General features: G+C 35.3%; 1 protein-coding gene across 3 annotated transcripts in view; it reads right to left on the bottom strand.

The window, feature by feature from the left end:
• Positions 1-7,862: 7,862 nt before the first annotated feature.
• Positions 7,863-17,132, bottom strand: part of LOC141436140 (organic cation transporter protein-like) — a 63,993-nt gene continuing 54,723 nt past the window's right edge. For all 3 annotated transcript variants that reach the window (XM_074099012.1, XM_074099013.1, XM_074099014.1), the window contains exons 2-7: positions 15,751-15,920; positions 14,829-15,163; positions 13,453-13,773; positions 11,057-11,687; positions 10,551-10,672; positions 7,863-10,182 (exon numbers count right to left, since the gene is read on the bottom strand). In XM_074099012.1, the coding sequence (XP_073955113.1) occupies positions 10,116-10,182; positions 10,551-10,672; positions 11,057-11,687; positions 13,453-13,773; positions 14,829-15,163; positions 15,751-15,920 (1,646 nt within the window). In that variant the 3' untranslated portion in view covers positions 7,863-10,115. The remainder of the gene's footprint in view (positions 10,183-10,550; positions 10,673-11,056; positions 11,688-13,452; positions 13,774-14,828; positions 15,164-15,750; positions 15,921-17,132) is intronic.

A 17,132-nucleotide genomic window follows, 5' to 3' on the forward strand; every position in this document is an offset into this window, starting at 1 on the left:
GGGCATTGTTCTTTTTCAATTTGTAATTCAATCGAAATGCTCGCAGCATGCTATATGTCAGATGAGGCAATACCAACGTAGCTTTATAATCTACGTCAGCCAAACAACCTGTTGTTACAGGTTGTATAAATATAACCAAATCGTATTAGCGTATAAATATTTAGGCTCACATCAAGTTCACATTAAATAATAATTAAATTAATTTGTTCATAATTATACTACTTAATTAAAAAAACAGGTACCTACTTGCTTAGTTATGGCGCAACACAATTTTACTTTCTCTAATTTATTAATGGTTCAATCGTCGTTAAAATAAATTTTATAAAAATGGGCCTATTATAATATAATTATGTTTCACTACTATAAGATAACTTCCTGTATTTAGGATTCCGTAGCCAAAATGACAAAAACGGAACCCTTATAGTTTCACCATTTCTGCCTGTCTATCTGTCTGTCTGTCCGTCTGTCTGTCTGTGCGTCCGCGGCTTTGCTCAGGGACTATGAATGCTAGAGAGCTGTAATTTTGTACCAATATATATGTAAACTATGCCAACAAAATGGTACAATTAAAAATTAAAAAAAAAATGTTTTAAGTACCTCCCATAGACGTAAAGTAAGGGTGTTTTTTTTTTCTCATCCAACCTTGTAGCGTGGGGTATCGTTGGATGATCTTTTAAAACCATTAGGGGGTTGCTAAATCGATTTTTCGATTAAGCGATTTGTTTGCAAAATATTCAACTTTAAATTACAAATTTTCATTAAAATCGAACCCCCCCCCCTCTAAAATCTAAACCGGTGGGTGGAAAATTTTGAAAAAAATCAGGATGGTAGCAAGCATATCAAACTTACAAGGAAAACTATAATGGTTAAGTTTCCTTGAGAATTATTAGTAGTTTAAGAGCAAATAGCCTAAGGTATAAAATATACCTAAACTTGGAATATTCCGTACAAAATACAAAATCCTTAGAAAAATGTTACTTAAAAAAAATTTATATATATATATACATATTACTGTTTTTGTTGTATGTGTAACATTCTTGTGTTTACAAATAAAGATTTTTACTTTTTTTACTTTTTACTTAACTTTTTTCGTAATGGCTACGGAACCAAATTTTGGGCGAGTCCGACACGCTCTTGGCCGGTTTTTTTTTGTAATACGTACCTATCTGTGATGCTGCCTCTGCTTATTTTGTTTAAGTGAACAGAGACGGCATCACAAAGTACTGACACATAAATTACAAATAATATTTATAAACTAGAAATTGTGTAAGTACATATTTTATTTACGACATACATAAAATGTCAGAAAATTATCGGCGATTACATCTTTTAAACTGACTTCAAAAAAGAGGAGATTACCAATTCGGTTGTTTTTTTTATAGGTAGGTAGGTCTATGGATTTAGTCACATTTGTAGCATAGGTAACTGAAAAGAATGAAGCTTATTCTTCTTATATACAAGAGTTGCCTCTATCTAAGAGTTACTGGTTTAGCTCAAACTTGGCATGTTTCAGCACTCTCTAATTCATATTTTAAGTGTACTTTAAACCGTCTCTATTTCTATTCTAGAAATAAACAGAGATGGTATCATAAATATATGTAAATTTTCAGATATCAGAAACTTAACTGAGAGTCGTGATACAAGCACTTTGTGTTAGTAACCTAGACTACGGGCCTGCTTTCATAAATGATATGTGACAGATAAATAATATCTGATATGAAAAATATTTGATACGACTGTATTTCTAGGGTCGGTAGGACGTATCGGATAAGATTTTGCATGCTCCGCTATGGCAGATATTAATGCAGTTGACTGAACGTATGATTTTAGGTTTTTAACAAAAATCTACGATCTTAATGGAATGAGCATTTGGGGTGTTACATCAGTGGTACAGCGTACGCGCAGTCCAGTCACGCACAAGAAAGTGTATCGGCATCGGCAGCATCACAATATGTAGTGAGAGTTCTGTAGCCATAATGTACATTTCCCACTCAGGCTAAGCTGCAAGCCGGCACGTATATTCGTGATTATGCATTACTATTCGAGCACAATGTATGTTTTGTAGAAATTCTAAATTACAATAATTTTGTATCTAGGTAGATAGCACCTTCCTACCTTACCTATATAGGTAACCTAGGTAAGATAGGGAGGGACTACGATAGGACAATTATTATTATAAATTTATAATAAATAAGGATAAATTCAATTGTCCTATCGTAGCCCCTCCCTATCTTACCTAGGTTACCTAATATAGGTAAGGTAGGAAGGGGCTATCTACCTAGATACAAAATGATTGTAATTTATGATTTGTTATTTTGTTATTTATAACACCATGCCGTAGTGACTGAACATAAGTATGATTGGTTTTTTGGAGTCTTTTTTTATTTTTTATTTCAACTCCAAATACATAAGTTTCAATTCACTCACATTTCTTAAAACAAAATAAAAAAAATAACTGATTTGAACCTAACAATTTGCTTATTTGGCTGGTAAGCCAGCCAGCCATAAGTATTCAGGGAATGATGAAATACTTAAGTTTCCTATCTTATTTATTGCAATTTGAATCCTACTATCAGAGAGAGATCACGGTTTTGTGATTCAGAATCAAGAAGACTGTATGCATGTAAGTATAAGTATGTAATTTTTTAAAGTATAATAATACACAAACATTCATAGATCATAAACATAGAGATACATGTGGGTACAAAAGGTGCACTTAACCCTATAAGAGATCTCTGCTAGTTAGTCATTTAACAAGAGTAAGTACCATTTCAATATAGACCGATATAGAGAGATAATTAAGCAAAAATGGATCTGATCTTATACATATAGTGAGACAGCACTGCACATGCATCGTTAAGTATTTTAAATTACTTGATATATAGTTGTCAATTTCAGCTAGCCGTCTTACTTTAGAAGAAATCTGTGTGTTCTTCAAAGCTAGTTGAAAGACAACCAGCGTACCTAATTTAAATGCAAATATTATTAAATGGAATAGAATTCCCCGTACTACTGACTGTGATACCCTTACAGAGTTGGTCAAGAAGCAGCCGGTCCCGTTAGACGCCCTGTTTCGCCTTTTTCAATGGCTCGTTTCTGATTCGACACGAGACCTTCTCTATGGCCGCTACAATAGGACATGTTTCGGGGCCGTGCAGTGTCTAAATGCTACTGTTTTATGTATTTGTGTCAGGAGTGTTACAGGTGAATGACCGAACTTGTCGTTGCGCAGGAATCGCCGCAAACTTTTAAGATGCAAAAAGTATAATCGCAATCGTAAGAGAAAATGCTGTTTACTTTGGCTGCAATCTGATTATTTTTCCTGAACTTTACAGCGCTTGCTTAAAAGAGGAAGAGGAAACATTTTCCGCTTTTTAAACAAATGGTAACTTTGAATACTAATTCATTGTATCGGTGGGTTAGCGCACATAGATTAATAGAGAGTAATTTCCTGGTCATTTTAAAAATTAAAACATAAATTGTATGGTAAAAAATATTCGTTCTTATTATTCTTTGTACGTGTTACTCTACTGTATATTTTAATAGTGGCATATTTGCTGGTTTATGTTTCGTTTAAGTCTAATTATCTTAAGTTTTTTTTTATATTGTACCGTTTTTGCACAAATAAACATGAAACATTATCCAACAAAAAAATACGTAATAAAGGAATACGTTGGTCCGTTTTAAATTTTTAGTAAGTAGTTTTAATTTGCAGTAGGTAGTTCTTCAAAACATCCTGTATTTTTTTAATAATCCTCGGTAGGCAGTAAAATTTAATTTTTAATAACCAAAATCCGCCCAAATCCTCTATTTGGAAACTGACCTCAGTTCTATTTGTTTTCTTATCGTCCATCCACGAAAACGCATTTTCATGCTAGCTTAATTGACAATTACAATCCCTATGGCAAATTTTAGTCTAGTTTCTCTACATCACTTAGGCCTAAGTAAGTAGAGTGATCTATGGCTTCCTCTACAACTGACTAATTTAATAATACTTTAGTAACCGGAGCACGAGTTTGCATACGCATGCGTGTCACGCGCGGTGACGCCGGCGCAGCCGTCACCGTTACCGACATTTTGTAATGGCAACCAAGGGAATGCACCGCCCTAGACGTGCGAGTCAATGTCCTCGTATACTTAAAGTTATTAAAAACTGTATGTTGTTCGTAGTTCGATTTCACACCTTGTTAAAATTTTTGATCGAGGAGTTAGGAGGCGGCAATATAGACAATTGGCAGGCCTCCCACTAGGTGGACTGACGACATCGTAACCAGTGGATGCAAGTGGCGAGTTGTCGTTCATTGTGGTGTTCTAAGGGGGAGGCCTTTGTTCAGCAGTGGACGTCTTCTAGCTGATGATGATGATGATGAATATACACAATTACACCATTTCTTAATGGAACTCTGTGTATCATATCAACCTATTGCTACAAAATTGAACCCCTTTACCCTTAACCTACCAGTTGAACAAAATTTCCGAATAATTCACAAGCTTAATAAAATTAGAGCTGTATTTATTTAATGCTGTACTCTTATTACAAATCCAGCACAATTTTTACCATTTTTGAATGACATTTTCACCTTTCAAAACTTGCTCTCCTCCGGCCTGAACGAAAGTGTATGTGACTTTAAATAAGAGTAAAATGCGGATTGCAAATTATCATGACATTTCACAAAATAATTTGATAAGTGTGACCTTTGCTTCTCAGTGGGATACAAAACAGGCTAGTTCAAAACATGAACACTTAGTTACCTTACACTACAGGGTGAAATTTAGGACGTAATACAAAATTAGTGTTTCATGCTCAGTTAGTGCTGGGCAATATAGTGCATTTACTCTTCTGTGGAAATAAGTCTGAGATAAATTGTGGTTTCTATACATTTTTCAAATACGAAATCATGAATAATGTATGGTAACCCGAAATTTCATCAGACTAATTTCAACAAAAGAGTTAATGCATTATATTACCCAGAAATAACTGAGCACGAAAGACTTATTTTGTATTACGTCCTAAATTTCACCCTGTATAAGACTAGACAAGTCCTGGATATGTCACAGATAGAAGAGCCAAGAGCAGTCCAGGATTTTCTATCGATGTTTTCCCAATATGCTATGCTGTGTTTCCTGTAAGGTCTCAGACCACATTATATTCATCCATAGCACCTTGAATGTAGACCGCATAGTGGTTAAAGATAAGATCGATAGGTACTTCATTCATTACTAACAATAAACTGTGCCAAGATCAAACAAGCGTAACTTATTAATAGACTTGGGTATGAATGAATGGAATATCATTTGATGCATCTACTTACACTGCGTCACCCACAATGCCTACTCATTATCAGCCTGTTATCCGAGGACATATAACAACGCAGTTAATTACGAGTCAATGCAACGATAAGAAATACCTTACCAGAAACCGGACGGAAGAAAATCTAAAAAATCCTAATTGTTGGCAATGAACACATTTTATGTCTTTCTTTCTAAAATATTGTTTTTGGCTTTACCTGATTAAAAGATACAGCTTTTTGAAAGTTTTTATTCGTGGAAATCAATACCTTCTCGTGAACATAGATTATTATTATAAACTACCTTTTGCCTGCGGCTTCGCCCTGGTAGAATTCGGTTATCGCGCGCGTTCTCTCTGGAACTATGCATTTTTTCCGGATAAAAAGTAGCCTATGTCACTCTCTGGCCCATAAACTATCTCTATGCCAAAAATCACGTCGATCTGTAGCTCCGTTTCTAAGTGAAAGACGTACAAACATACAAACACGCAAACATACACACTTTCGCAATTATAATATTAGTATGGATTTGACACGTAATAACGTGTAACCTCTTCACCGCCACAAAACAAACGAAGTGACGTGCTCTGTACGCCACAGAAAAAGAGCGACAAATCAACTTGAATTTTAATTCCATTGCGAAGGATTAATTTCGAGTTGAATGTTGGTAATGTATAGATGACCGAGGCGTGTGAGGCGTTCCATTGGCTGTCACGACTAGATGACTGGTGGTAAAGAGGTTAATAGCACAAACAAAGGTAAGTCTGAAAATTATTGATCCACAAAGAGCAACTTTGTATATCATAATAAAAATACTTATTTTTTAAAATTGGTATGGTATGGTATTGTTGCAACCATATTATATCCTTATATTACTGTTAAATTTCGCGTATTAGTTGAGGTCTTATACAGAGCCTTTACGTCAAATATACCTTATCGACCATGTACCTTATTTAGCATAGTCGACCAAGTTATTCCATTATAAATCTAAGTTTCAACGTCAATATGGTTAAAACATCAAGGGCTTATTTTCCTTTACAAGTGAATGCGACTATCAGTCTTGTTGTTTGTAGTCTGAAATAGGAACTCTCATAAAATGTATGCATATTATACAGAGGTGTATACTCTTAAAATTTCTGACGTCTAGGTAATGGTAAAGGTCTGACGTAGGGTAGGTAAATGTAACGCGAAAAATGATTACTATAACAATTAGACGACCGAATGACCAAGTGGTTAGAGAACCTGACTATGAAGCTTGAGGGTTCGATTCCCGGCCGGGGCAGATATTCGGATGAATAATACGAATGTTTGTACTCGAGTCTTGGATGTTTAATAATATATATTTAAGTATCTATACACCGTGTTTTTTTATATCCGTTTACTTCGGCAGACGACTCAGTTCATTGATATGAACTATCTGATAATTAACTTTTCGCGAAAAAAAAATTGTTTTTCGAAACAAAAAATACTTTTTGCTTGCATATAATAGCTTCACATTCATTGTTAATTGTTAAATTATAAAATAAACAAACTTTACAAGTGACATTGACGTGACACACAAGAGAGGCATCAAAAAATCTACATATTTAACTTTCTATTGCTAACTTATGTGTTAATTAAACATGGATTAACTATTGACTTTGAAAAAAAAAACATAAATTAAGAACATTTACGCTGTTTTACTGCTTATAATTAATTATCTTAACTCTTGATTATCTTTTGAACAGTAAGACTTAGGCCACTAGTGTCTTAGAGAAATTAACTTCATTTGACCTGTAGATTGTCCCCTTAAAGTTAACAGATATCAAAAATAACACGGTGTAAAAGTAAGTTTGGGACTAGGTAAATTGGTGTCAAGTGTCCCATGATATTTATTATTCTTGTTATTAACAATAATGCTTGGCAATAAAAGCACATAAAAAATCATAAGCTTTATTATAACTTGTCATTTTACAAAATAATTATAAGACAGCGACTCTTTTGAGTGCGCTCTTCTACGCCGGGTGACAGAGGCGTTCATAAGTACAGGAGCCTGTTAACCACTGATTAGTAAATCAGATAAAGCTAATACATTAACATACATCTACATTTTCTTTAGATTGCTGATAGTATAGAATTATTTTGAGAAAATTTGCGACAAAATTTACCTTACATTCCAAAGAGAGTCAATGAGTAGCGCGGGTTTGCTTCAAGCAAATTTTTTGCTCTATTTTATTAAATGTTAAAAATGTCGTATGCAGGTTGCTTAATGGCGTTTGGAACTTGAACTTGATCAAGAGCGTTTTAAGTTCCAAGCGCCATTCTTTTTTAGTATTTTAACAAAGGGCTCGAGGCCTGGGAATGCTTGTGAAAAACTTAATTCCTTTAGTAATTGACTGCATGATGATGAAGCGGTTGAAACGGTCTCAGAAATCAAAATAGATTTAATTACAAGAACCCTTGAAAGTTGAATACGTACGGTCAAGGACTTTAACTGATGAGCCACCATGGAACCTTTTCAAAGGAAAAGTCATTACTATTTTCCTTCTTAATTAATACGATGTCACTGTGACGTTTACTGTGAAATGGGCTTTACACTTATTATAATCCTTGGTAGTTTAAAAGCTTTTTAAAATCATTTTGAATACAGCGAAACATTAAAAAAAACGGTATTGTACTAGGTACTTGGATGAACTTAACAGGAAAGCCCATGTTCAACATTCAATGTACCAATACATATGTGGCATTTAAGACGGTTTGATGAAAAGGAACCTTATTCATTTTGAATCTGTAGTGCAGAGTGCGGAGCACTCCAAACGCGAATGAGCGTTTCAATTGAATCGCTTTACCCGCATATTTTATAACTAATTTAACTTATGCGCACCATTCGTACTCGTAACTAGCCTTTTATGCATCCAGTATATATAGTTGAGATAGCGTTTGCCAGCCGGGCCCTAGCCTTTGTCTCCTAACTTCCTACCCCCTGGTTTGTATTCTACCTCGCTACCTCTGGCTTGTGGGTAATTTCCTGGGCACTTCCGGCCCAGTCTGACCCAGCCCTCTGGCTGCTGGCACCACCTTAGTTACGGCACAGATACGCATATGCATGAGAGACCTATCTGGTGTTGGATTAAAACAAATTACAACTTGAAAACGTCACCACGTGTAGGTAGACTAAAAATTTAAAAATATTTATAATTTACATTTAATTACTTTAATTGAGAAAAGGTACCAACAGGTTCTTGTTGTGTCACATAGGTGCGTATTGCGTATTAAAATTATACGTAAAATATATTTACAAATAAATTATGTTAATAATTAACTTCATTGGTAACGTCTGAGCTACATATTATTAACAGTTGATTTTTTATTAATATATCTTCAGTGGAACGTAAAAAAATAGTAAGTATTCCTTAATTTAATTCGCTGGCTGAACCTTAGTCCTTGGCGCTACTTAAAATATACGGTGTATATTACATGTGCATACTTATGCCACAAAAACATATTAAAACAAGCCCCTTAATTAACTAATAAAAAATTCAAATGAAATCAATAGATATGAACATGAAAACATAACAGGTACAATAGATTTATAAAATTATCTAACGGTATGTTACGAACTTCGTAGCCAATCTAGACAATGTAATTATTGCGTTAAGCCGAGTTTAGACTTGCAAGAAAAATCGTGCAAGTTGCATTACATTGTGAGGCCGTAAAGCCAACGAGTTTGTAGTTGTCAATCGAGCGCCGTAATGTAATGCAACTTGTAAAATTTTTCTTGCAATTCTAAACTCGGCTTTATATTATGTAGGTAACTACTGCTATATTAATCTACCTACTTAGTTTGCGTTAATTTATTTTTATAGAACACTGAATAAATCTTTGAAACATGTAATTAACATAAATCGAAACTTCACTTGGCAACTGTATTACCAAAATGCTTTTTATTTCATTATAATTAGAGTAAGTAAATTAATTAAAAGAGAAAATACACAAGTATTCCAATCTTATGGGTGTTGTTTATTTCACGTATGTATCTAGCAGTAAGCGACGGACGGATAATAAATACAAAATTAACATACTAAAATTAATTATTGTGACGCTGCAAGAATTGCAAATAATTAGAGAAACTGTCAGTCACAGGTATTTACAAATTGGTGATTGATACCTTCATTATCACATTTTGCACAATACATGCATTGCATTTTGCGTAGTGTAAAGTATTGGAATTTTTGAAATCTGATGTTCCGCGCATTGATAAATGCAGTAGGCAATCGTGTAGGCAATGGTAATCGGTTTATTACATTAGATCTGTTTTCTATGGGATATAGGATATAGAACACGATAGGGTATTGGGTAGCTTTAATGAGCTCATATTTCAAAGCATTCACCAGCGTCATGATGACAGTCCTGAAGAAAATAAATCTTACGTTTTTAATGAATAACTAATTAGCCCTTGCCAAACCGGAACTATTATGAAGTTGATTTTTATATTAATACATAATACAACGCAGTTAAAAGTTCAATTAACAAAAACGCATTAAATGCTCTTTAAACGTTGATTTAATTAATGGTATTAGATGTGTACGATACAACATCACTTAAAGAAGGTAACTAAGCTAATATCAACATACTCGTAGAGATACTTAATGTATCCACCCTTAAGAAATAAACTTATTTCTAGCCTATATACTTAGACTATAATCTTTATTTTGATTTTCGTTAACATCACGCTTTAAAGCGTCAATATCTTATCGCAAGCTTAACTCGTATTAAATTCGTTTTTGTCTCACTAAACACACTAGTTTGTTTCACTATAGTTTCTGTATTGAGCACTGAATGCGACGGCTAGTGCCCTCTATCGTCTGTGACCGTAAACGTGCCGTTGCAAGGCGAGGCGCTGTCGAACGTCGGCCTGTAGATGAAGATTTGGTTAGTTCATTAGTATATGATACAGATGGCGTACAAAAAGTCCGGTATAATTTTAATTGTATTCATAATCATAGGCACACCCTAAACTGTATTACTGAAATAGGAAGGCCTTTGTTCAACAATGGGATACTTCTCCAGGTTAAAAATAATAACAGGCATGCCATAATTTCGTTAGATTACATTACATCTAAAATCTTGAGAAATTCAGCTTAAAAAATTGTCAAAAATAAACTATGTATCCTTATTTTCGTCTGTGTATTCCCACTTTACAGTCGTCTGTTACAAAGATAGAGATATTAATATAATACCCAAGAAAACAGCTAATACAATACAGGTTTACAATACACTTACTTTTTGCCGGTGACGTTCTTTTCGTCAGTACGAGAGGTATCGGGCAACAGCAGTACGATACCTCCGCCGATGCCGCTTAACGCCGCAATCGTCACCATCGGTAAGTGGTCATTTAGAGCTTTCTGTAAAGTCATTCAAATCGTTCTATAACTAGACCCAATAATATTTCAGATTACAAATAATTTTCAAGGCTTGCTTTTGTGCAGTAAGCGTAAACTGCAACGCAGTTAATATAGTTTAATAACCGGATTGAATTATATTCCTTTAATTATTTAGTGCCTTGGATAGTTGCATGTTATATTTTAAAACTCCTAAGTATAAATTAGGTAAGTCGTATCTGTCCTCGACCTGCAGCTTTCTACTTTAGATTAATTGATTCCGAAAGCTAATAAACAAAATTATTTATTCAGTTGTTTCTTTAAAATATCAATTTTTTAGATCCTAAGGTACATACATCATGATAACTAAGTGTAGGTTATACTCGTAAACAGAATCATTTAACTTACCAATTTCCACAAATACGGTATGCAGATAAGCGCTATACCCGCAGCTATTTGACTGGCTCCGACTCCGAGATTCCTTATTACAGTGGGATATAATTCAGCCGTGAAGATTGGTAACATCATATTAGTCGAACCTATCGCGAATTTTCCAATCATAAGACAGAGTATCATGACCCAGTCGTCTTCCGAAGACATCGAGAGTAGTTCACTGGCTATACAAGCGAGTCCACAAACCACCATACTAATAAATATAGGCGCTCGTCTACCTGCCTTTAGAAGAATAGGAATACTCATCGCTATAGCAGGTATCTCTACAACAGCAAGTATGATAGACGTGACGTGAAGATTCCCCAAGTTAAACTTTCCAATGTTCAACAGCAAACCATAATAAGCGATCGTCATTGCGAACCACGAGAGAAACAGACATATCGTTCTCTTCAGCAGATGACCTCTAAATAGAAGGGTCACACTCGGTTTCTCTTCTGGATTTTCTGCCCTATGGATAATCAGTAATTTGTCCAGGTCAGCAGGTAGTTCGCGGTTATTAAATTTTGCTGCTTTTTGAAGAATTGCTTTTGCTTCTTGAGTGCGTCCCATACTCAGTAACCATCGTGGAGATTCAGGCAGGAAAAACCTGAAATGGAACCAAAATTTCAGATTAGTCTCAAAACAATCGTGAAATATCCCCGACTTAATTAATAAAATAAAAATGAAAAAAATAAAATAATATATAAGTGTTCCCAGATCTTTTAGTGACACAAAGCTGAGTGACGGTCATTTTGGCTGATTGCGATAGATATGTATACATGTGTATGTCGGCGGACGATCGTAAAATCCGCCAGATCACGAAATTCCTAAGCATATCGTGAAATGGCGTCATTTCATGATATGCCTAAAAGTTGGCTAGGCATATCACGATGTGCCTGAAAAATAATACGGCAGATCGATTAGAGCAACGCATTCGTCGATATTCCTAGCTCTATACCGGGCACATCGTGATATGCCGAAAAAAATAAAAATTTAGGTACGACGAGCGAAGCGAGGAGTGATTAGTATGAATTGTGACCGAAGCGAGCGTGCCGCGGCAGCGGCCGGCGAAGTGCCAGAACCGATATGGCGGCGTTTCATGATATGCCTAGGAATTTCATTATATGCCTAAGAAATTCATGATCTGCCTAAACACTAGGTAAATCGTTCAACGGTGAGTTTTGAACGATATTGCGGATGTCCCTTAGCCAATTAATGAAATGTCACCATTTCACGATATGCCTTGGAATATTGTGATCTGGCGGATTTTACGATCGGCCGTCGACATGTAGACATAGTCTTTGTTTCTGCATGTGTTCTATTAGCAAATAAAAACCATTCTTATTCTTAAATATGTAAAAAACTTGGGTGTCATTATGGACCAGACTTTATCTTGAGCGCCGCAAGTTAAAGAGGTAAGCAGGAAGATGTTTGCTGCTGTGGATGGGGTCTCTGAGACGGCTTCGCAATTTTCTCTCATTCGCTACTAGGGTTGCGCTGGCAAATTCTCTTCTTCTGCCCATTTTGAATAATACTGATAATTCCTATCTCGATCTCACTGAGGAGCAACTGAATAAGCTTAAGCGTATCCAAAATGTCTGTATTGGGTTCATATTCGAATTACGGAAATATAACCACGTCTCCACCTATCGTACGCATCTCAAGTGGCTCCTCGTTCATTTTCGCCGTGACTCTCATATCCTTTCTCTTTTATACAGCATACTTTTCAACCCTACAACTCCAGAATATCTCCAACAACGTTTTAAGTTCCTGTCTTTCATTCGGTCTTCCCAAAATTTACTTCTCACTGTTCCTAATTCTTTCTCTAAGTTCTATCATAAATCCTTCACTTGCACTTCAATCCTTCTATGATATTCTCTTCCCCTAGATGCGAGGAAAGCTAAATCTCTTCCTATTTTCAAAAACCTCGTCAAGGCTCACTTCTTGACACTGCCTTCTTGACTCTGTCCTCAGTCTTTCTGTGTTTATTTATTTTATTTCCTAATTTCTTATCCTTTACTCCCATTACGGCCTTTTTGACAAATTACCTATATTGCTATTTTATGTTAGTAGTATATGTATTTATTTTAATATTATTGATTTTTTGTTTGTTCTTGTTTTCTGTTTCTATTTCCGCCACCTATTTTTGTTTGACATAACCATAAGTAATAAGTAAGTTCTGGTTGTCTGGAAGAGATCGCTTTTAAGCGATAAGACCGCCTATTGTCTACCCTGAATCTAAGTGTTTATATTATAAGTTTTTTGTACTGATTTATGGTGTGCAATAAAGAATATTTGTATTGTATTGTATTGTTTGTATGTAGAACTGAATAATAGTTAGTTAAAAATTAAAAAAAATCTAATATATTTACCACAGCAAGAGTAGCAAACATCCCGGCAGTGACAACGACAACTGCAAGCTCCTCCAGTTCGGCAGAACGATAGAGAGTAGTGTCACGATGATGTATGACAACGGCAGTGGGAAGAAATTGCATACCCCAGCGATGGTCACCCACTTGCCACCGACCAGCTCGACTGATAGCACAAAGGCGGCGTAGACAACTGACACGGAAACTAGTCCCATGATCAGCCTCACCACTACGTACTGGATGTAAGACCGAACCAGAAGAGATAAGATGGCAAGGGCGCTTTGGGCTACTATCATGCCCATAAGAATCCGCTTGCGACCGAACCTGAAATTGAATTAAATTATATTTATGTTATTTTAAATGAACTCTTTTTAGCAGATCGTCTTAAAAAACGAAAAAAAAGTCCGACTAACTGAAACCCTTTTTTTTTGCCTGAAGTTTATAAATTAAAAACTATGTAAGTATGTTTATGCCTGGCAAATTAAAATGCCAAATTGAACGATAAAGAATTAAAACTAACGATTGTTGAGTTTAGTTAGAAAAGATCCTTCATCCACCATTTCCTTTCATTATTTCGTTTTTTAGATTTTTTTTTACTGAACAACGGCAAAATAGACTAGGACTGACGGACAGCGACATGAAAAACTTAACAAGCATTTAAGAGTACATTATTATTAAGAGTACTTATGTATTTTAATTAAAATACACATTATGACTAACTCTAACTAATCTATTTAACATAATAGCAGCTGAAAACAACTCATCACCTTGTTCTCGATCTTGTTTAAGTATGTATTTTGGTATCGTTATGGTAACGATCAAATATAATATTGACAAAAGTAGTTAGCTCCGGAAATTCTCTACAGTGCACGCAAATATAATCCTAAAACCACTTGATGTGTACCTGGGCCAATCAACTATTTTACCGACACTTTGGGCGTCTCCTGCGTTTCCAAAATTGTCTCTGGCGTTACCAAAAAATCGTACTTCCAACAAGATATTTTTCGGTTTAATAGGTACTAGGCTACTTACGTAGGATGGTTTGTATTCATGTACATCATCTATTAAATTACAGTAAAAACATGTTTACTTGCAAAAATCTGCAACTGTTTGAAAAATGTCGCGGACAGATTAGTGTCGGTAAAAAAGTTGATTGGCCCACCTACTTGTATTTTTAGTCCGTTCAGCCGCCGTTTCGCCGAATTTGTATATTTTTATGAAACCGTTTTTTTGTGTTCTTCATACAATGTGCACAATGAATTTACTTTTCACATTATCAGACGAGCATCACGAAAATCTAGCATACCGGATCCGTCTTTCCGCCTACATATTTCCAAATAAAGATTAAACAATCAATTTTAGATGATAGATTTTCATACCTATCGGAAATCCATCCACCTACAACTCCTCCGATGCCCACTCCAATTAAAAACACGACCTCGGCTAAGTTCGTCAATCCAGCTCTGTCGCATACAAGGCTCCACTCAGATATGATAGTATCTCCCACTTCAGACCTGTCGAAATCCCACTCCTTGCACTTTTGGAATGTGTCCAGCAACGGAGCAGAATGGTTCAATATACTTTCTATCGTGATGCCAGCGGGAATGTCTCGAACGCTACAGGCATCGATGGGTTGACTGTAATTAATCCATTCGTCTATGGGTAGGCCTGAAAGATTGTCAGGTCTCCGGCACCAAAATTTTGTTTCTCTGGCCTGAAAAAAAAAGAAACACATATGTTTGGCATAATCATAACCTAACAAAGGCCCACCTACATAGATAAAAAATAGAATATTTAAAATGTACATTAATTAAATATGCAAAGCGTTTGTTCTGTTACTCTATAGAATTTCAAAATTGTAAAACGATCATTAAGTCATATTCTTATGTAGATTATTGTTGCGACAAACTATTGACCGAACCAATCAACCCATCTATGACTAGCCAACAAAAGTGCTACACGAATAAGATGATTTATTTTTAGCGTTTTGTACCGCAAAATGAAAAAAAAAAAACAGCCAAATACGAGTGACTCGCGCACCAAGATTTCCATAGTTACATATTTGTCTCTGTCTGTCTGTTACCTCTTCACGCTTAAACTGCTGAATCGATTTAGACAAAATTTGATACGTAGATAGTTGAGACCCTGGATTTTATATAAGGATGGTTTTTATTCCGAAAAAGTGCATTGTTTCCCCGGGTTAGAGATAGAAAAGAATTTTTCGAAGACAGAGTCGCGGGAAACAATAATACAAGAGTCGTTAAAATATACACTTCTACAAGTACAAGGACCTGTTCATACCGTGAATGTTGGCAAGTATATGTGGAAGGTGCATGGGAAGGAGAATAGCGACAGCAAGAAGGTCATTAGCAGCTGCCACCGTCCGTAGTTCCCGATCGCCGCAGACACGACATCGTGGGCGTTCTCGCTGGCTGCGCCCTTCTCTTTGCTCACTGTTGGGCTTGGGATTACTGAAAAGGAAAAAAAACAGAATTAAAGGTGCGTTCGAGATGTGTGTCGAGTAATCTCTTCGTATGTAGCCTTCTATTCTAGGCCTGCGGCTCCTTTCGACATCGGTCCGGAGAGAGAGAGAGGTAATAATAATAATGAAATTTATTTATTGAAATGAAATGAAATATCTATTTGCTGGAATACGTTTGCATAAGGTCTTAAAAGTAGATATCATCAAGAACAGTATTCAGTCGTTATACAAAATCAATGAAATTGATTGATTGATGATGAATCAAATGATTATGATTTAAAATTCAAAAAGTCCCTAACATTATAGAAACATTACGACTCATTCTGTTAAACAAGTAACATTACGACTCATTTTGTTAAACAGTCTAATGCCGGCGCTTCCTGGGCATCGGTCAATGATTCTTTTAGTAACTATGGAATATTCATTGGCTGATTGCTAGTAACCCAACATGGAAAGGAGGTGTACAGAACGGGTCTATCTTATTTCGTATAAAATTTAACTTGAAAAATTATATAAAATCACTTGCTACTCATATACCTAATCATAATATATACATGAAAGTACAGAAAATACATTTACGATATTTGACTTTTATAGTAAGTGAAATTACAGAAATACATTTTAATACCACTTGAATTTATATAGCAAGTGAATCATTCTAGCAAATCAATTTAGATAACGTGATTTTGTGTAAGCACAAGTGTCAATGGCGTATAAACGGTTGACATGTTTTAAAATTATCTTTTATTAATATTAATAGCAAAACTATCCTCCAATGGACAGAGTCCACATACATATACATTCATAATAATGAAAAAGATTTTATTCACTCCAAATCACAATTCATGACCATGATCAGAAAAATACCCATCATTTCACTTAAATACGAGTAGGTATGGGTGCTAACAGTGCTAACGAGTAAGAAAATTTAGGACCCATTTATGACTCAAAAACATTTTTTCATACTTTATAGACATCGTATTATATTGTCTTAAGGATATTAATGTCCCTGTAGTACGGTATGAAGCAGGTTTAGGTCTTTAAAATGACGACCTTCCCGACTCCTGCTAATGACAAATGTCAGAAGCGGTGTAAGACGTGATGCCGCGAAGCACTGCATAGGCGTCTCTGCCAACTGATCACGACCTTGCGTCACGAAATTTTTAACTTGTCATATAAATTTATCTTTATAAGTGCTATC

This window comes from Choristoneura fumiferana, chromosome 16, assembly GCF_025370935.1.
Source record: "Choristoneura fumiferana chromosome 16, NRCan_CFum_1, whole genome shotgun sequence".
NCBI lineage: Eukaryota > Metazoa > Arthropoda > Insecta > Lepidoptera > Tortricidae > Choristoneura > Choristoneura fumiferana.